The sequence below is a fragment of the Lagopus leucura genome, unplaced genomic scaffold, assembly GCF_019238085.1.
Source record: "Lagopus leucura isolate 7727_CA_CO unplaced genomic scaffold, USGS_WTPT01 Super-Scaffold_100157, whole genome shotgun sequence".
In the NCBI taxonomy this organism is placed as follows: Eukaryota; Metazoa; Chordata; class Aves; order Galliformes; family Phasianidae; genus Lagopus; species Lagopus leucura.
Genome location: NW_024962334.1, coordinates 38159231 through 38180908, shown reverse-complemented (window position 1 = coordinate 38180908; position 21678 = coordinate 38159231). Strand labels below are relative to the sequence as shown.

Genomic DNA, 21678 nt, shown 5'->3' with positions numbered 1-21678 from the left:
TATAATAGCTCTCAGAGTCATTAATGCCATTTGGTTTTATCCTTACTTATTCTACTTAAACTAGTAACTAACTTGATCGAGAGGAGCCTCTGCCATAGCAGTGAGGGCCAGAGAAATTAAGCACTCATCTCAGAGCACGGTAGATTTAAAATTCAGCTGGCACACCCACACAAAATTTTTCACTTGCCTTACAATTAATGTTTCCACAGTTTCAGTTGAGATCCCAATGTCAATATCTCCAGTGGAATGCAGATATTTACCAGCTCAGAGTAACTCAGAACCAAGGCTACGGTGCCATTTCAGTGCATCTTGCCTTGCCTAATTCCAAAGCAGGTATTATTAAAAACGCCAGCACTCACTAACATTTTGTGCATTCGTTAGATTCAGAACAGACAGAACAGACTCTTCATAAGCCCATATGCATCTGAGTCATCTTTTTTCCATTTTTCCCAACTATGAGAAAAAGAACATTCAAAGTATTCTGGCAGTTGAAAAAAATCATTTTCTGAAGCTCTTACAATTGTGGCAATGTTATGTTGAAATGATTTCAAAGCTCACCATCAAGGTGAATCTCACTGCAAAGGTGCCCAATCTGACCAGTACCTTTGCAGGTTGAACCACCTTTCTTGCAAATAAAAGTTTAATGAAAAAAATGGAACAGATTTTACCCCCTTAAAAATTCTCCGTGAGTTTGGAAAGGTACTTTGTAATACTTTGGAAGCTCACAAACCATCGGCCTTCCAAGGTTTGTGTGCTCAGCAAGGCCAACAGAAATAGAAAATTTAGAAGCACTGGAAGTGTTAATGCCAACAAATGTATTATCTGGCATTGATAAATAAGGGGAAAATTATTAGAGTTCTGGTGATTTATAACTTTTACTCTTAACCAGTTTTGTTCATACTTCTGGATTAGAATGTTCGGCACCTTCCAAAGAAATGATAAAAACTTAAAAAACCACTGAAAATGTGACTGTTACATTGGTTGGGGAAAAAAAAAAGAAAAGAAAAGAAAAGAAAAAGAGTTATGGACATAGCATCATTAAAAAAAAACAACAAAAAAAATAGCTTCTACGTTTTAAGTGTAAATGCTTTTTACAGAAGTAGCTACAATTTATGATAAGTAGCCTTAGTCCATCCAAAACAAGCATGAGAAAACCAGAAAAGAGCTCCATAGCAACATCATTATCAGATTTAAATTCTCTTACACAAACAGAACTTCAACATTTGAGGCATGCCAGTGATTAGAGGTATATACCTGATTTCTGAAGCTACCACATCACATACCTCCCCTCAGTTCTCAGCCCACATCACGCTTTGTTAGGCTTAGAACTTCTCACATGTCAGAAAAGCCTGCGTTGTCTCATGCCTCACTTCCCAGTCATACCCACTTGGCAGTAAGGGGCGCTTCTCCCAGTCTGAAAAATGATTCCAAGTGTAACCCTGCTATCATGGGCACACATAGACATTTTTGCCATGTAAATAACTACCCCATCGATAAAGCAACATTCCCAACTTCTACTCTGATGACCAGATGCAACCATATGGTAAGCCAGATAACAGATGTCATGCCTTTTCCAAATTAATGGAATGTGTATTCCATTTATACAAGTCATAGAGGCTGTAACAGATAAAAATCTGAAGAACTGAGACAGAGTATAAAGCCTTTCAAAAAATAACCCAAATTCTGTGTTCCTCCTCAGCTTCTGTCCCATCATCAAGGCTGACAAGTGAGAAAGAAAGGGTTGATACAGTTGCTGTGATAAACCTTCACATGGAACCATGACAGGAAATACGTGGAGCTTTGACAATGTCTGCTAATACAAATAATTACAAAAGCATCTCACTGATAGGGAGTGCTGCCATAACTTGCACTAGTGATATTTTGCCTTCAAGCTGTGATTCAGAAGATACAATGCTTTTCAACTTCAGCAGGACTTCTGACAAGGATAGCACAGTAGGTAAAAACTGCTTGGAAAGCTGAACTTTGATTACCCAAAGATCACTTCCAAATTGGAAGGCTGAAGTAAGGGTGAATCCATAGAAGTTTGCCTACTCAGTATTAAATAGTGAATAAAAGCATTCTTTATTGAATTTACAGATGATAACTTGAAGAACAAAATATGTATTAGAAAGCTATGTTATAATCCAGAACAATCCTGACAAAGCTGGGAAGTGGTCTGAACAAAAACACAGTCCTGAGATCTATTAAGAACAGATGCAAGGCTATACACTTTAGAGAAGAGCCATCTGTTTAAAATAATATTGCAAACAACTGTTGAGGCTTTCATCAGAAAGGATGTGCAGACCACATGACAACAAACATACTCTCACAAAGAAAAAGGAAAGTATCATGCGGGACTTATAAATAGAGCTACCATATGTACAAGAGGATGGAGCACCCCTCCACTCTACTCAGATGGAATATTATGTCCAGTTTTGACTACTGTATTTCAAGAAAGATGAATTGATTTGACCATGAAGGATGAATCTATCATGAAAGAACAGCAATACCAAACAGAAGTTTGAACCATTAGATTTAGAAGGAATAACTGTACAAGTTTTCTTAAAGAACAAAACAATGATACTTTCTGTACGTCATCTTAGAGGGAGTTAGAAAGAACATTTTTCTCCAAGACCACTGATAAAAGCATGAGAAAGAGCAGCCTTATATTGAAGTAGGAAAAAACAAGAATGGACCTGCAGTGTTGAGAGGAGGTAATGCCTAAAAAGAATAATCTTTTCTAATGGCAGGAATAGCAGAGTTCTAGTTTGAGTGACCTGAGCAACAACAGAATCTTTACAACTGTCAGCAATGGAGAAGAGGTAAAACAAAATATGGTCGGAACAGCTTAGATGCAGGACCCTGCCCTAAGACATGAATTGAGCCTGAACAGCCTCTTGAGACGAATTCTGGACAGATCTTCTATCACTTTTTATCTTTTTTGAGGGAAAGGATTCATAGGTCTTTACTCCAGAAGCAGTTGTTGTTTTCTCCTTTCTATCAAAGAAGTTCATTAAAAAAAAAATGACATAAAGATCACAGCAACATAATATTTATTATATTGTGGAATCCCTTTCTTACAGGAAAAGATGCATAATGGAAAAAACTGCTTTCTAACTTGCTAAGCTTTTGCATGTGCAACAGAATAAACTCTGAGAAATCAAGATCCAGCACTTCCACTACTAACAGGTATCCAGCTCTTAAAAACAGCAGCTTCATGCACAGCTAGTACTAAGGAAACATCACTTCTAAATGTTTTTCTCAGACTCATTCTGAAACCTTCCAACTTTCCAAATCATGGTTTTTTTTTGTATTTAAGATGTTTGAACAGCATGATTTACTTAAATCTTACATAAAATGCATCTTATCAGTAATAGAGTGGCTTAGTTTGCCTGATGTTTGACTTTTCTTCACAAAAGGGCAGGGAGAAGAAGTCACAACCGTACAAGCTGTGCCAGAATGTTCCTACATACTTGCCATGACAGAAATCACAAGGAATTCCAAACTAATTCACACTGAATATAAATGAAAGGATGACTGCCTCTCAGGATTCATTTTAAGATCTTTCCAAAATTAAATCTAAATTTGCAGAGGAAAGGGAAGCATTAATACATATATATATTTAATATGGTCATTTCAGGGTATTCTCAGGTAGAAATATCTAACAGAAAGGTGCATGTCAACCAAAACCTTTACACAGAATTGCCCAGAATTGGTATAAGCAAATTCTGTCCTGGATGCTCTCTAGCAACAGTAGTATGGCACTCTGCCCTGACGCTCAGCAGCATTTGTCACTAAGGCACAACACTGCTCTAATGAAGCTTTTCAGCTCTTATTCTAGAGCTGCCTTGAGCCAGTCAGCTTCCAGTTCAGCAGAGCAACCTCACTCTTTTTCAGTACGCTTTTCCACTTCTCCATCAAAAGATAACTTACAGCTTGTGCCTTAATTGATATTGGTATTGTCTCTTGGTCTATCAAACCAGGTGCCTTTGTTTAGATATTTTAGAAGGTGCTGTGGAAACATATCACTCCCATGGAAAATTTGAGGCCATCATGCACCCATGTGCAGAGACATAACCAGCAGCTCCAAGGCAGCAAAGACTGGCCAAAATGTAACTCAGCAGAAGTGGCATATAAAGGTATACACAAGACAGATTACATCAGCAAGCAAGACTGGTTCTGACTTGGAAAAGGGAGGTTCTGAACACAGGGATCTTCTATTGCCTCAGGACATGATTTAGTAATGACAAAATCTTTCACAGAAGCAACACAATTTTACAGGTCAACAAAGAGCATCCAAAACCAATCTAGCCATGCACTGCTCTGCAAAACTCTACATTTACTTTTATCTTGCATATCTTTTTGCTACAACACAACTATCTACATTTAGTGGCTAGAGCAGGGTATATTTACCTGAACAAAAGTCAAGCACACCAATGTATGCTTACACTTCTCTGCCAAAATCTACTATAAAAAATAAAATAAAATAAAATCCAGGCCAACCACTCTTACATAATATCTATTGTATCTAACCAGTCTATGGCAGGATTCTGCCTTGTTCTCAGCTGATTAGTCTCAGTGACGTTTTGATAATGTTCAAAACTCATGCCTATGGCTACATCTCTATTTGTAGTTTTTTCAAACTCTCAAAGCTTGTCCTTATTCACGTCAAACACAGAAAGCTGCATTAGGTTCCACTGAGCTAGAGAAGGGCTCACCAATCCCTGTTAAATTCTTCTGTAGTGCACGCAGATCTCACTAAAACACAGGTAAAACACCTGAAGAGATTAAATATTTCTCTGAACACTAAAAGTAGCTCAAAGGCCTATATTTACATACTGCTGGTGTTGTGCAATTTGACCACAGGGACTTCACCAGGCTCCCAGTGAAGCAACTATTACATAGTCATCTTGCAAAAGAATTTTCCCCTGTGCTCTTGCTCCACCTCCCCCTACAGATATGTCACTTAATAGAACTTGCTGCCTTGAGGCTGACAGGAGAAGTTAAAAAGCCTTCACCTTAGTGGACAGATAAGAAAACAGCTGAAAGATATTAGGGGGGAAAAAAAAAGCAAAAAACATTTCAATTCAGCTAAGACAGAAAGAACCTGAGGATTCTAACTTATTGGAAGCCTGATAAAGCATCCTGAGCAGCATTTGTCAGGAATGGCATTGGTACAGTGAACCTGCCAGATGGACCAGACAGCCTGTAAGGGTGCTTCTAGCCCTGTTGATCTGTGATCTTGCAATGGAGAGGAGCAAAGACTAGATTAAGCAATCGGTAGAAAGGCTGCAAGAGCACCTGAGAAGCCTCTAATCTACCTTCCAGTTTATCTTGTTCTTCTCTTTGAGTAAGGAATGTTAATTAAAATATCTTCAAAAATTTGGCCAGCAATAATAAACTTTTTCAATAGCCAGCCTCAGGCAGTCCACATAATGAAACTTCATCTCTTATTTTATGTTGTGCTTTGCATGGATTAAAGTACCTTTCGAGACCGCATTCCCATTTCAGTATGTATCATATTTACTTTCCTAATCACTAGCTGAAAGTATTTGATTACCAGTCGTATGCATGGTAGTCTCACAGTAGGGAAGCAAAACAGCCTTTTGATCCACTCTGACAGGTAAATTTGGGGGCTACACAGGAGCAAATAAACACACAGCTGTTCCTGTATTTTCACTGTGCGTTAATGTTCATAAATACCATTTAGATTATAAAAGCATACACTGTCAAGGAGAAGAAAGTTCTTTGGGAAAAAAAAAAAAAACACTTTCATTTTGTCTGAATGGGAAGATTTCTAGCAAATCTTTACCTTTTCCTGCCATGCTCCTTTCCCCTGCAAAATAAAACCATGCAGTACAAAAAAACCCTAGCTTCTGCAAGTAACGATAAAACATCCATCTTTCTCCACTCTCCCCCACTGAAAGCACAACGCATATCTTCCTGTTTGCTTTCCTTGTCCAGGCATGGATACCGATTCAATCTCTTCTTACTAAGAAAGGAAACGCCTCAGTCTGCATCTCCATCCCTCTCAGCAGCCTGACTAAGCAGATTGGAAAAAAAAAAAAAAAAAAAAAAAAAGACACGTGAAGACTCACTGAAGAAGCATTACATAAAAGGTATAACAAAGTACAACAGCTGCCAGTTCAATGGGAAAGGAATATGCTGCAACTGCTCAGAAATTAAAATAGGCTAGAAGAAAGCAAGCACGTCAGATAGGTTGTCGGTGGGTAACTCCCGCACTTTCACCCCCTACGAAGACATGTTCTGCAGTTGTGCAAATGCTTCAACACCATCCTAAAGCTGTCATCTCCCCAGGCTCTGGGGGAAAACAGAGAAATGACAGCTTCCCCATGGCACCTGTCAGCGCTGCGTTCACTCCTTCCCCACCCAAAAAGAGCAGCTGCTAGTTTCTTCCATCACACCTATTGACAAGGTGAAGCTGAGGCTTGGAAACTGCCAGCCTGTGGCAAAGCACAGTAAATCTAAGCAGGAGCCCACTGTTCATTTGGGGATAAAAGGGAACTATCCAGCCAATGAAAATATGCTACAAACAAGAGCAGGCAAGAAAGGAAAATGGCTTGATTACAGTGAAAAAGTGCATTTTTAAACAAAACAAAAAGGAAAACGAGCAAAATTGACACTGAAGATTTCTTGAAGCTTCCAGAGGATTATTCCAGAAAATGTCACTGTTGCATACAACCACAGAGTCAATTTTAACTTATTTTCTATTTCTCCCAGTTAACATTTTGAAACTGTATGTGTGTAAGCTACCATTCTCACCTGCTACTACACAGACTGAGGCAGGCAGTTAAAAAAGAAAAAGCACAATATTTATTGATACTTCTCTTGTTGCCCACATTGTTTGAGAGATATTCAACTTTTCCTGCAAAATAAGATACTGCACAACAGGATAAAAAAATTAAAATGTTTTTAAAATATTCCTGGTTATTAGACACAAAAAGAAAATAAATATATGCAGACTTAGAAAAGATGATACTATGGAAAGAAAAACAACACAAAAGAGAAGAGTGTTAATTTACAAGGAGGAGCTCTTATAGAAAGAAAACAACATTCCAAAACGTTTCTCCTTCAGCTTGCTTCCTTAAGAGCAGAAGTGGGGACACTTCATCAAAGGTAACAGATGAGCAGCAACAGCTCCTGTTAGAAACGCCCTTAACACACACAGAAAAAGGATGAAAAAGAAACAGTCAACCAATAAAGCATATTTTAAATTCACTTGAAATGTAAGCACCCCCCATGATTTTTCATATACGTTTGCTAAACCTGTTTCCTCAGATTTCTTCAACCAAGGTAGTCTAGGGAAACTAGAGTGGCTCCCGGCATCCTACAAACCCAGCAGGGCTCCTGGCTGCCTACAGAAAACCACAGCAACCACTTAGAAAATAATCACCAGTTTGCACATCAGCTTTAGCAGATTAAATACTTCAGAGGTGCTGAATGAATACTTACAGGTATGCTGTAGTCAACCATATCTCACTTAAATTGTTATCACCTTAAATATCACAGGCCACACTTGAAAATAATGGCTTATCTTTGGATATTGCCTAGTAACATCACTAACTTGTAAGGACACATACACCAAACTATAGGAAGGACTTCAGCTGTAAGGCTGATGTTTTTAATCAGCTTTGTAATTCAGAAGAGGTACTTTGTAAGCACAGAGAAGTCAGATTTTAGTAGTAAACCAGATTGAGAGCAGTTTATATCACTGCAAGCTTAGCTAATGCTTTAAATAATACTTTTAAAAGGAAAATAGGAAAAGGTATATTTCCTAGGGCATCAAGTGCATGAGGTGCTACATCCAGTCCCCCACTAGGCAATTCCTTAGTGACATGATCATCCTTTCCCTTCCTGCAACAAACCTAGCACTGAAACACTGTATCAATTCCCAACAGCGTGCTCTTAGCGGAATTCCTGAGTTACGTCTGCTCAATTTGCCACAGAAATCCATCCTCAGTCCATCTACTGCAGAACACACCTTCTGTATGGCATGGAAAATTTGTGGCACACATCAGAATCTCAGCCACATGGTGAGGTGGCTTGTCACAGACACTCTGCCAATACCTTGACTTGCAGTGGCTGCTTTTTTTTGCATTCAAGACTCAAACATTCAAGTTTGAGGCTAAAAAGCCTGCTGGAAATGACTGAACATACGTTATTATGTCTATAGCACATTAACTCTACTATTTCATAACAATACAATTATAATACGAACTACTCTCACATGCACTGTAAACAGTAGAAATGTTTTAGAGAGGAATAGGATTAGGAAGCACAGACAGTATCTGCTGATCCGGTGCAGCCAACTCTGCAGACTGTACAAACTTCATAGTAATTCATGACTTTCTTGAAATCTTGGCAAACTGTGAAAACCTCAGCTTGCTTTTAAAGCGAGGCCATAGTTTCAGAAACACTAAATCAGCACAAACCTGTTCCGTACAGACATGAAGCTATCCCGCTTTGTCACCCCATTCAGCTGCTCATTTCAGCCTCTTTGCCATCCTCCCTTTGTGTGGGTGTAAGCACTGATGTAAATCACACTGAGGAACAAATACATTTTTGCTTGTAGCTATGCTTAAACTACTTGTACTCATACCATAAACCAGGTTAGCCACAGCTGCACAAGCATCAGCACCAAAGAGGAGAGAAGGAGAGCCATAAACCAAATCCCACTCTTTCAGCAGCTGTACCAGTTTAAAAATGGCTTGTGAAATTAAGGATTATAATTCCAGATAGAAAAAAAATTAGTGAACTTCTCCCCATTTCACCCTAAAAACAAAAATCATTTGAGAAACTCCAGATAATTCAGCACAAGGCTTAACATTTGGACACACTGGTTCCAGGTGCTTTGGTAGTGCAAACGGTGCTAAGAGGGGAAAGACACCAATCCTGTACCTGAAGCTGGCTGTGGGAGATTTGCTCTCAGCTCCACTGAGAATTCAGTTCAAACAGAAGAGAACTGAACTAAAAAATGCCCAGGGTACATAAGCGTACCAAAACCCCATGTACACACTGAGCACATACCACATAACAAATACACATTTACATTGCATCAGCAATGGTTGGGCACTTCAAGACTTCTATGTAAAAAACTGAATGCCACAGACTCTCTGACAACAGCGAGCTTACATATAAACGCAGTTTAAAGTTTTGTGACTTTTGTTTTGGCTTAATTTTGAAAACGGTACCAGTGTCTGCAGCTCTTCATCCCAGCTAGCAACTGCCTGCATACGCTGGTTGCAAGCATGGCACTATCCTCAAAACAACAGATCCATTCCACTAGCTCAGTAGCTATGACCTGCGCTTCTGGATCCTGATGCACTGCAGACTTTGAAGCATCAGCATCTTCTCACCAATATGGAAATCATAATGTGAAAACTCTTATTCACTGTATAATATAGACAACAAGGAGAAAGCTGCATAGCGAGGCATTTTCACTTACGTGGTTTATATAGAGACTCTTGCGTTTTTCTCTCACTGCAAAAACACAAAATATGATAGAAATATTACATGACTATTTTTCCTGATTAAGCTTCTTACATACCATTTATAATAAAAAGAACAGGAGGCTATCTACGTATGACATTGTCATTGCTCTTACACTAACCATGTATACTTATATATCAAATACAGAATAAACATGTATTTGTATGCTTAAAGGCATTTACGCTCACTAGTGTGGTGATGGATTGAAATTCTCATCCATTTGGGTATTCACTAGGCATTGGTACACATGGGAAGGTTAACAGCAGAAAGCTATGGTCCAAGTCAGCCATCCTTCACCAGAGATCTCTGCAGGTACTCTAGGTCACCAATAGCTTTGTGCAAGGTACCCTGCTGCATAGTGACCTACGCTATCTCACAGTCATGAAAGCACCTAAACAGTTACTCCATGGAGTTAGCAAATTCTCATTGAAGCTTACTGTGAAAAACTAACTCCCATCAAAGTGCTTTGAAAACGTATATGCATCATCCCACTGCCTTATCTAGTGGTAAGCTGCAAGTCTGAAGCTATTACTCAGGTCAGATATAACAATGAAAGTTGGTGAGTAGAACTAGTCATCACAAGCAGGGGTTGCAAGTCAAGATCAGAGCGAGCAGCCCAAATACTCAGTAAACAGCAGCAACGAGGGAGACATGTACAGTCTTCAATGTCAGGCAAATTTTTATTACAGTTGATGAAATACAGTATATTTAAATTTTTCAGCACTTCCCCAATTAACTCACCCCATAGAGCCTGTGGAGTTCCCTTCCCATGAAAATACCAAAGCATTTAGGATACGAGTCTGGAGGCAACTAATACATAAATCAAACCGCAGGATTAAAGTAATAATGGTTTCATGCTGTAGATGATTAAATGCACTTCGGTGCGCTATGATTTGAAAGCTATGCGACCCAATGCACTTAGCAAAATAAGAGTGTTTGCAATGGTGGGATAGATAGCCTGTCCATTCCCTGTTGGATGAGAAGCCATTACTTGTGATTCATTTATTTTTCAAAAGCAAGCAATCTAACATAAACAAGGCTGTACGTGTGGATACTGTGAAATATTGCTTAATGCAGACATAAAACAAAAATAAAGTAAGAAAATACTTTAAAAAATCCTTACATAATTTTCCTCCCAGGGAGCAGAAAGGAGAATCACACATGACAGATGTTAGCCATGTCACTTAGTACATGCTCAGATCCACAGTTATGGACATTGTATAGAAGACAGAATAAAATAGGAACAGCAGGAGAGTTCAGGTTGTCGAGCAAATAGTTAAACTGCTTGAAATCCTGCTAAAACACTGCACTACACTTAAGTTCCATACACTGCATTTACAACCAGCAAAAGACATAAGCAATCTAAAGGGAAACACAAAGTGACAGTAGGTACTTCTAAGAATAAAGAATTTGTCAGGCATTGCATATTGCAATATACAGGCAGTAAGCAATTCTGATAAGTTGCATGTAAACCTAATAGAGTACATAAAATTAACAGCTTTAACTGTGACATTTCAAACACAGTTAAATATTTAACTGACAACAGTCACAATTACTCCTCAAACAGAATTGTTATGGACAAAATCCAACAAACACAGTCTGCACATAAACTCCAAATCTTATTTTTGAACACCTTTTTTCTCTGTCTCAGACTTTATCTTCTGTATTTTCCCTTGTACATATTACACCACTCCATTCCCTACAGAAGTACTATTATTTACCAAAGCAAGAATATCACTTACAGCTCTTATTGCTACTTCCAACCTCCAGAAAAATATACTAGTGTATTTATACACCTTTCACTTTGGCCTATTCAAACATCAATTTGTGCCACACAGTTTTCCAAGTACCACCTTGACTCTCTTCCCCTTCTTTTTTGCACATAATAGAAATTTCATTAGCTTTCATTGTCCAGTGAGGGACTACAAGAAAGCAGTTGTGCCTTCATGCTTCTGGATCATTCTACTACAGCCTGAGGCTCAAGTCTCACAAGAATGTACGTCAATGAGAAATGCAGCATGGTAGATGCTCTCTTTTGTGCTCACAACCCTCCCTTCAGACAGAATTGACAATAACTGCAAGAAGCCAAAAGCTGTTTCTGCCAGTCTTATTCTAGAACTGTTGTAAAGAGATAAGTCTCTGCTCTTTGGCTCCAATGAGCTTAGAGATGTTTTGCAGTGCTCGCATGGCACAGTATGAACAGATCTACAGTCACAGTTTAAACAACTGAATGAAGAAGTTGTATTTTCTAACATTTTTAACACGTGAAAATTGGATTGGAATTCTTCAAGTCAAGACTGGTATCTGAGATGCTGCCAAATGTTCTTTATTTTCCTCATTTCCCATTTCTTCAGGCACTTCCTATTGTTACTCTTGAACTTTTGCTAGAGTAGGAAAACATTATCTGGGAATAAAAAGGAGTGAGGAGATACACAAATATGCAATATATGCATGCATGTGAATAAGCAAGTACGCATTTTTCATTAAGCTGTAACATAAATCTCATTTGTGTATTTTCTATAGGAAACCTTAATGTTACCCATATTATCAAGGTCAAAACCATTGAGGATTACATCAATAAGATCTCATATTTTGTTTGCAGATCATTTCATTTCGTCTTGTCTGAGAATCAGCAAACTCATCCCTAGTTAACCATAAAAATAAAACACACCCTAGTTTACATCTATCCAAAATTAAACAAATATGGTTTCAAAATGTGCTTTGTCTAAAGCCAACTGTTACATTGGAAAAAATTTAGCCAATGAACTCCACATGTAAAGCTTAATATAAGTTAGGAAAAGAGGAGAGCTGTAACCCACTTGTAGTTAAGATCATTACCAGCACCTTGAAAGAGCAACACTTGTGCTCTTGCTATTCCAAGGAAAGGAAGTTATGCTATTGTAGCACTAGGGCTTGGAAACCCTAGCTTAGCACCAGCAGGTGCTGAATAGTGCAGGGCTTTTTAGTCATCTAGCTACTCTTTTTTACAGGCCAAATTCACTAAGCAAGAATTGGCATAAGGCACTCAAAGAAGACAAGATATGAAAGGTGACATCCTCTACTGTCTCCCCATACAGGGAGAACCTCTCACGGAAGACTCAGCACCTAGAGTACTCCCATAAAGCCTTGGAAAGATTTAGAAATGCTATTTTAGTTACATATCAAATAAATATCTATTGTGTCTTCAATTTTTTCTTTGGAGTTATTGAACTCTCAGGTAATTAAGAGTAAACTATGAGACAATGAGAGACAGTACAGACCTCGATGCTTAGTGTGGTATTTAAGTCACACAGAACAACGGGAAATTCAGAACATGTAACATCCAAAGACGCTACGCCCTGTTTCATTATATTTATTGTTGCTCTTCACTTACGTGTTGCTCACCAACAGCTCAAAGAGCAGCTCCTGTGCTAAGACTACACGACTGAGGCTGCAAGAGCACAGCATTACTAGAAAGCCAAACAATTACTGGTTACTGGAAAGTGAGATGCGCAGCTGCCTGAAGATAACGCTGCCAAGTCACTTTTGCATGTAGTTATGGACTTGGCCCTTTCTCACTATACAAATACATAATCAACACTCCAGAGCCTCAGCCAGATCCTGGACAAAACCTCAAGTCCAAATATCTCTCAGCTAAATGCCTTTAGTTCTTGATGATAGAAATATTTTCATTTACAGTTAACTACATGAAGGTTTATCAACCCCACGCTATGTAATAACAGAAAGTGGTAGCTACATGCCCCAGCTGGGTGTTTTCAGCATTGCTGGTGCAGCTCTCCCCTTCTACACTGACTTTAGACCTAGGAGATCTCTTAGGCTGCAGAGCAGGCTGCCAGAATACAATGCTACATAACTCAAAAAAAAGAAGAAAAACCTTATATCTTCCCCTTGTTAGCATTCTAATGCATTTGGCATTGGGCAATATTCCTGAACAGCATAACTCTTAACAGCTATCTTACTGCTGCAACAGGCGCAGTGTACAGCAAAATGCCTATGATGGTGTGTTGTCCCACCAGAATGGGATGGTTCTTGGCAATACATCAGTAGATAAATGTTCACAAAATCTTATTTCTTTTGTACAAGCCCTTGGATTTTTACCACTAAGATCAAGAACAGCTGAACAGATCTTAAAACTTTGTTTTAAAAGTTTATATAAATTCACTGTTCTCATTCAAAAAATTATGTAGAGTTCTTTGTGTTATATATATTAGAATAAGGTTTCACACACCAACTCTAGCATGGTATAAACCACACTTGTTCAATCCACTGGTTTTATGGTTTTGCTGCCCTCATTTTTTAATGTTTAAATGAAACATAAATATAAAAACAAGATGTTTTGTTACTTATACACATTAACCATATTCTATATGTTATATGTGGCCCAAGACAATTCCTCTTCAATCAGTATGGCACAGGGAAGCCAAAAGGTTGGACACTTCTGGTGTAAATCGTCATTTAAATATTTGTACAGTTAACTCTATACTGCAACAAATTAATCACTATTATCGCATGAAGAGTCATCATCAAGTGATAAAAATTTCATTTCTTGGAACTGAAGTTTTGTCTTTTTTTTTCCCAACAAAGTGTAGTGAGAAACATGTAGCAACCACATGGGACTACACAGTCTCAAAGCACTGTAAAAATAAACATCAGTCTTGACAACACACTGAACTATGGAAATGTTATCATATTCACTTCATAGATTACCAAGCCAGACCGGGATGGCACAATCACATCAAAAAACACACAGTAAGCCACTGACAGAATCAGAGCTGAATTCCGGACAATCTGAAGGGCAAAAGAAGTACTCAAGTAATCAACTCTTCAATCAGAACCTAAATGCATTCTCTTTGTACTAGTCAAGCTCAAAAATTAGCACAAAATATATGGCAAGTGAAAACTACTTTTTTTTTTCCTAAGTGATGTGCTTGACACTGTAATTTACTATGTAAATGAAAAATGGCATTTATAGGCAACAGCAAGAAGGACAAAGAATTCATACAGTCAGAATTACAATGTCGAAAATGCTTTGAAAGTCTTGGTAGAAAATAATGCCTTTTGCATCAATTATTTTCATCTACTTCTAAAACAACGTCATAAATGTCCAGCAAGGAATGTAAGTGCCAGAGAAAATGGCTTCTATTCTTCTACGTCTATCAAGAAGCCTGCGTAATAGATGTAATTCCAGAGTGATCATCTTGTCTACAAATAAAAAAACCCAAAAAACTCCAGACAAATATATGATTATTTCAAATCCATGAGAGAAAAAGATAGAAGATTTGAGTGGGAGATGGGTTGTTTTGTTATTCAAATCTAGTACTGAACTCATCTACAGATCAGCTGTATCAGAGGAAACTCTGGACCATCTTCTTAGCTAAGGTACACAAGCTTTTTTTTCAGTAAAATATTATAAAGTCATTTTTCTCAGAACTTTGGCCTTCTGTTCAGAATGTTAGAAGAAAAACAAACAAAAAAACATGGTTGCACAGAAAATTTTGCACGTAGGGAAAACATTTTTGATTATAATTATATTCTACATTATCCATGACAAACTGGAACTTACAACTTCAGTGTGACCTTCAAGTACTAACTCTGACAAAATACTCATTAATTTGATTTCCTTCAACTCTCATACAGTACCTATGAAAGCCTCTTTTTTGGAGGGAGGGGAATTATTTATTCAGTAGCTATCACATGCATTCTGACAAAGAGATAACTGCAATAGTAAATACAGCAATAAGTTCAGTAACCTACCATCTGTTTGAGATTTACTGAGAAATATCGTACTGGCCCGTGGATGGTCTGATGGGTTGAATTCCATGTTCAAATCTGGAAAGAAACAAACAAAAAATAGCATGTTAAACGTTTAAGATTATCCAGCAGCATACACAGATTTTCTTATTTTTTCTTAATAAGATCAAGTTTACACACTTAAGCAGCTACTATAAAACAAAATCAATCTTGAAAAATCACTTTTTTTTTTTTTTTTTAACCCTTTTTCACACCAGTAGTTGTTTTGGCATGCAAACTGTTTGCATCAACACAGCTTTGGGATTAGTCTTTGCTTCTAAGGGCTTATTTGTTTTTGGATAAAAACAGATAAAGCAGCTTGAGAAGCCTGTACATAATAAGTCAGGAATTATCCATTTTCCATTATTTTCTTCCTCCATATCCTAAAGCCACTGCTAAGCAGAGGAACAGTGCTTGTTACATGTAATTGTAGAAGAAAGAAGTATTCTAAAGTAAATATTCATCTCTCTGCAGATAGTTAGGTTTCCGTAATTAGATGTGATTAAATAAGCAGTTGCTGAAGCTAAAGGTAAACAAGTTACATCTAGGCCAGGCTATTTTAAATGATCAAAATTACTGAAGTTTAGTGTTTTCTGATACTTCACATGAACATATTTATCTCTGTGATGTAAAAGAAAAAAAAAAATGTTATCAAAAACGTTTACTGAGGATTTGAATCTGTCACAGCATATCTGAATTTCCAGAAGAATTACTTTCCCCAGCAATATTAAAATGCCTTCAGTTTTCTTGTTCCCAAACTCCATGCTACTTCTAATTCTTTGAAACTCCTTAAGCCTGCATTCACTTGAAAGCACGCTGCTAAAAACAGCATGATTTTTTTTTTAATCATTTTTCTTGCACTCCCCACGTGATTACAAGAATGTAAATTCCCCTCTATTCTCCTGATCTCTACATATACATTAATTTCCACTTGACAGATGCTTTTATGCAACACTAAATATGAGCACTGATGTTTGTCTTTGGTAACTAACTCAGGCTTTCTAAACTTCTCGCTCCCCTCTCTTTCTCTGAAAACTCAGAATGGAGAATTAAGCTTCAGGTCTTAAAAATAACAACAAAAGAAATATTTCTGCCCAAGGGCCAAGTTCACCCATCTGCAACTTTCTCTCTTCTTTCACTATCCATCACTATGCTCCATTTTTCATTCCCCTTCCATTTATAATTTTACTAGGCCTTCCCACATTTTTCTCCTGATCACATTCTTCTCTACAAATTTATTTTCTACCTGTCCTTTCTAGCATCTCTCGGTTTCCTCTCTGCCCCCCTGCATCTGACACCCATGAGATCACAGAGCCATAAAATATCCTGAGTCAGGAAGGTCCCATAAGGATCATCAGGTCCAGCCCCGCTCCAAATGGAATCACCCAAAATCAAACACCCCATGTCTGATAGAGATGTTCAAAAGTTTTCTGAACCCTGGCACTCAGAAACCTCAACTGTTCCTCATGCTGTGTGCTCTAGACCCTTCATCTTTCACCACTGCCCTGTTGCTGCCTGACATGCTGCTGGTACTTGGAGAACACTTCTGGGTCAAGTAACGGACCTCCTACTTACTAGGAAGAAATCAAGAATATAAATGAACAGTTTCTAAATTTCAGCTAGAAAGGAGTCTTATTACTGTTATCCAAGCCACCAAGGAAAAGTGCAATAACATATCCAGAAAAAGTCATTTTGATTCTCTGAGAAAGCACAATTGCTAGCCAAGCCTAGAGGAGATCTTAGGTATGTGACCTTACCACTGGAAGTTAGGAAGGACTGTCAAATAGAAAGAACATTTTCTTATTACTTTCTGCATCTTATTTAGATGTGGGGAAGAATAAAAATTACCCATTGTGATAGACAGTGCTACTGAACACTGCTTTTCATTTCAGGACATTTTTTTTCCATTAAATTGAATTCAAGATGTAAATCATTAAATAAAGAATAATCATAATCAGTGTTTTAAAACAGCAAAATACACTGCCTTTTATTATCCTCTTCATTTAACAAACAGCACAATACATCATCATAAAGTGCATTTAAAAACAACAGTTTTTCTGTAGATCTTTTTTCTGCAGACAGTTTTTCTGTAAAACCTTTTAAAGTACAGCAAAGCCATTTCAGCTAACAAAACAAGACTGATAAAATGCAAGTGAACTCAACTGTCAAAACACTGTCCCCAGAGCGATGAGCATTCCTTTCCTTCATGCCTAGAAAATTGTCTGCTTGGGGAATAATAACAGCCTGGCACAGGCTTACAGTCTGCTTGTGGGGCTGAAAAGAAAGGAAACCAATTGCCACATCTTGCAGTCAAATCGCAACTATTTCAGATTCCTCTGTTGTAAAAGACTATTATGCGGAAGAAGTGGAACAATGGAGGGCTTGAAGTCTTTTCAAAAAAGCACAAGCTGTTTTCTGGCAGAAGTTAAAAGAAGGCTAGCAAGATCCAAACTCAGCAGCTGCAGAGGCCAGAGCATGGATCTGGAAGTGGCCTGGGTGAGGCAGCTGCCTGGGCTCCTTTCCACCCCACCTGCCCTAGCCTACATGCTCCTCAAAGTACACGTCCTCTTCTGTCAGCGCCCCTTCTGCCATCCTCTCCCTCCAATCAGCAGCCAAACACGTCCTGTTTGTCTCTTTTTTTCAGACTGCCATCACCAAAATTAGAAGTGAATGACATGGGTAGGTGAGCAGTGAAGCCTGCCAGGACTTTTGCCAGCACAAGGTGACCCTAAGAAGACAAGCACTGCTAAGAGTCCCCTATCCCTGTGAGGAACAGCACAGCACTTACTGCTAGGTTTCTGCAGGCAGAAGAAAGCAGGCTGTGAGGTGTATGCCTGCAACCTCATCACTCCTCATTCCTCCCAGAAAAGCACGAGGTAAATCCAAGCACTCTTTAGGCACTGGTGGGACCACATCACTCCAAGCCACTGCTGCTTCCGTACGGGGAGATTAAAAGAGATACGGTTTCACAAGACAGAAGGAAGATATCAGTTTCTAGAGACTGAAATTTACTGTGCAGTTTGGAAATAAATGCCCTTTTCAATCTGGGAACGAATTCTTACATGTCTGCAATTAGAAATAGTGCTATAAGAGGAAAGAGATCAAATATTAGACACAAATCTGAAGTTACTAACTCATTGCCTAAGGGCACTGACCATCAAGAAGCTACCTCCGTCCCACAGTCATATTGCTTTAGTGATACCAGTTGTACTTTCTAGCATCTGAAAATTAAAACAGCCACAATATGAATGCTTAACCCACTTTGTAATGGAATAACTGATGTTAAAAAGAGATATAAACTCATGCAGACAGTATTCAACTGTTAGAGAGGGAAGTGAGAGCCAGAATTTCAATTATTGAAATGTGTACAAAAATTTTATCCATTACCAGCAGTCTGCTCTATGACTCATCGTAGCCTTGCAAACGAAGGATTTCAAGTGGATATTTTTCAAGCAGTTACCCTGCACTCCAAAAAGTGTTAAGAAAAAAAAAAAGTCTCAAAGATGGTCCAAACTATGGATTTTTTTTTTTCAAGAGAATACTGGTTTGTGATGAAGAGACATATTGCTTAATTACAGATCCTTCGGGTTCAGAGTTTCTGTGGGGTTTCAGTAAATTAAAAAATGACAGGACAAGTAACAGTTGACACAACAATTTATAGAGCAATGCAGTGTCTTAAAATAATTTATTGTTATAATAGTTACCATTAATAAAAAATACAAAGATAATAAATTATTAATGTTTATTCTGTTCAAGTGATATCTAAGTGTACATATATGATATGAAAGTGGTGAAACATTGGCAAAGGCTTTACCAATGATAACGTATATTTCCATAAGTTGCTTAAGTAAAGCTAATTAAATCTGGAAAAAAGTTAGGAATAAAAACACATTCTTTTCCCTTTAAACACCTGTTCTGAATACTGAAGTCACTGAAGATCAGAATAAGAAGTTAACTGCATGTCAGAACATTCCTGAAACCTACTCAACCAAATAGCATGATTTCAGCCGCAGGGGACACCTCATCATTTTGGAATATTTTGCTCCAGTTACACTAAACGCAAAATACAGGAAATCCACAAATAAAACAACTACTCCTTACTGCCACTGAAGTAAAATCAGATAGGCTCTACTCTTGCAAAACATAAGCCCCTTTTACAGCATAAATTACAGCTCAGATCTCTCATCTAAGATTCCTAAACTTCATGATTAGTCAAGCCTGAAGCATTACACCACTTAACAACAACTGAGAATTCTAAAGCATGCTATGCAATTAAATGTTAAATAGATGGGAAATATTTTCCTAGATTCTTCCAAGTTCAAAGATCAATCTGGATTTTTTTAATTTATTCTTTCAGCTCTAAAGGACTATTAGGTTATGCAAAATACAGTTCCCATAGAGCAAATGAAATTTTGAGGTTTTTTGTATTCTCAGGATTATAAACTGAAAATGAATGACAATATATACATGTATGCATACACACGCATGTACCCTTCTTTATAATAGAAACAAAGATGTCTGCATAGATACACATATGCAGGGAACCTGCTTTGGCAGGGGGGTTGGACTCAATGATCCCTGGAGGTCCCTTTCAACCCCTACAATTCTGTGATTCTGTGATCTATAAAGATAGATGCTTATTATATATATTTTTTCATTTACATGAAAATGAATACAAAATGCCTTTATGATACATTTTTAAATCATAATAATTTTGATTAACCAAATCAAAGTCAGACTCAGGATCACTTCAGCTAAGTGGTCACATACCTAAAAGCAATTTGCACAATTTTTGAGTATTTGGGCAAGATGAAAGTTACAAATACATACAAATAAATTTAAGATTGCAGTCTCTTTCTCATTTAGTATCATGCCAAAATAAGAGCTCTTGCTTCCTGACTTATTACATCAAGTAAGTTCTCTGTCTCCCCAAGAATAAAAGGCAGATTTTGACTATAACTCAATCTGAAGTTTAAGACAATAATGAGAAGACCACAACGAGATTTCACTGGGCATTGTGAGAAACTTCATCCCTGAAGCCACAGTAGCTGCATTCAAATATGGCCATAAAAAGAAGTGAACTGTAAAACAGTTCAGTTTCAGAATTGGACTAAAGCCCAGGAAAGATTTTTTTTTTTATCTATACACATCTTAAAAAGCATTACTGAAATGACAAATAGTGGATACAGCTTCATTTGTACATTTCAAAAGGATAAGGAAAAATTTCAGATGAGTGCAGAAGAGACCTCCAAGAATGACTGGTAGAAAATGCCATTAAACAAGAGCCTTACAGAGTTCAAGCTGTTTAGCTAATCAAAGAGGAAATCCTGGAATTTTCTGCAGCTCCCCACGTGGGGGGAGGGGATTAAGTACTGAAAATTCTCTCCAATCCAGCACACAACAGAAGAAAAGCAGTGAAAAGTGAAGCAGAAAGATCGTAATTATGAATTTGGAAGAAAAAAGAAGGTTTGTTAGCACCAAAGCTCCACCCCTGAAGAACTCAACATATTCTGATGCTTTCCCTTTCAAGAACATTAATTCCAACAGACATCTTTAGGCTCTAGTCTTGCACATGTACTTAGGCTTATTTAAAATAGCTAGATGCAAGTTCCTCTATCATGATTTATGCATATGCAGGTCAGACCAGAAGATCCCAGGGGCCTCTAGATTAAGTTAATCTTAAAACAAACAAGTGTTTAGCAAGATCAAACACAAGATCTCAGCAAACCCCAGTGAGCTTTCTAAAACTTCAACTCCTGCTTCAAGAAGATTTGCATTTTAAGATTCGTTGTTAAAATACATTGTGCAAGTTAAAAACAGAAAAGAAGGGGATGACGTTGTTTGTGGTAAAAATTTTGACAGAAAAATAACTTTTTTTTTCTTTTTTTTTTTTCCTCCCAGTTCAGGAGAGCATTGAGATAGAAACACATACCAAAAGAAGCTGACGGATAGGTACTGCAGGAACTCACCTCTGAGTAACATGCACCATAGCTCCTGCTGTTACACAGACAGGAAAAACCAACACTGTTGCTGTTTTGTAATAGTGCCTGTGGGCTGCAGAACAGAGAGCAGGCCTGAAAATGTGTTTATTCTAACAGAAAAAGGTTATTTCCTTTCTTTCAAACGATGAAAGTCAGGTAATTTTATACAGCCAACATTCTGATGCTGATTCAATGATCATCTAGTATCTAAACCGAGCAGAACATTCGTTTAATACGTCAGTAGTTTTGGAATAATCTGCAGAAATTACTTCTTCCCTTTAAGATGGGAAAGCTATCAATGCCACCACACAAACATTACTGCAGTTAAAGGGAAGACAGTGCCACATATTAATTTCAACCCACATTTCCTCTCCCAAGAACATTCACTTGTTCATTA

At 37.8% G+C, this 21678-nt stretch overlaps 1 protein-coding gene across 3 annotated transcripts in view; it reads right to left on the bottom strand.

Moving 5' to 3' along the window:
* The window catches only part of CCNY (cyclin Y), a 112889-nt gene that overhangs the window by 29385 nt on the left and 61826 nt on the right, over window positions 1–21678 (bottom strand). For 2 of the 3 annotated variants that reach the window (XM_042888873.1, XM_042888874.1), the window contains exons 2-3: window positions 15265–15339; window positions 9467–9501 (exon numbers count right to left, since the gene is read on the bottom strand). In XM_042888873.1, coding sequence (XP_042744807.1) covers window positions 9467–9501; window positions 15265–15339 — 110 coding nt within the window. Of the gene's footprint in view, window positions 1–9466; window positions 9502–15264; window positions 15341–21678 lie in introns of those variants that run through there. The other variant, XM_042888875.1, reaches the window with a different exon arrangement.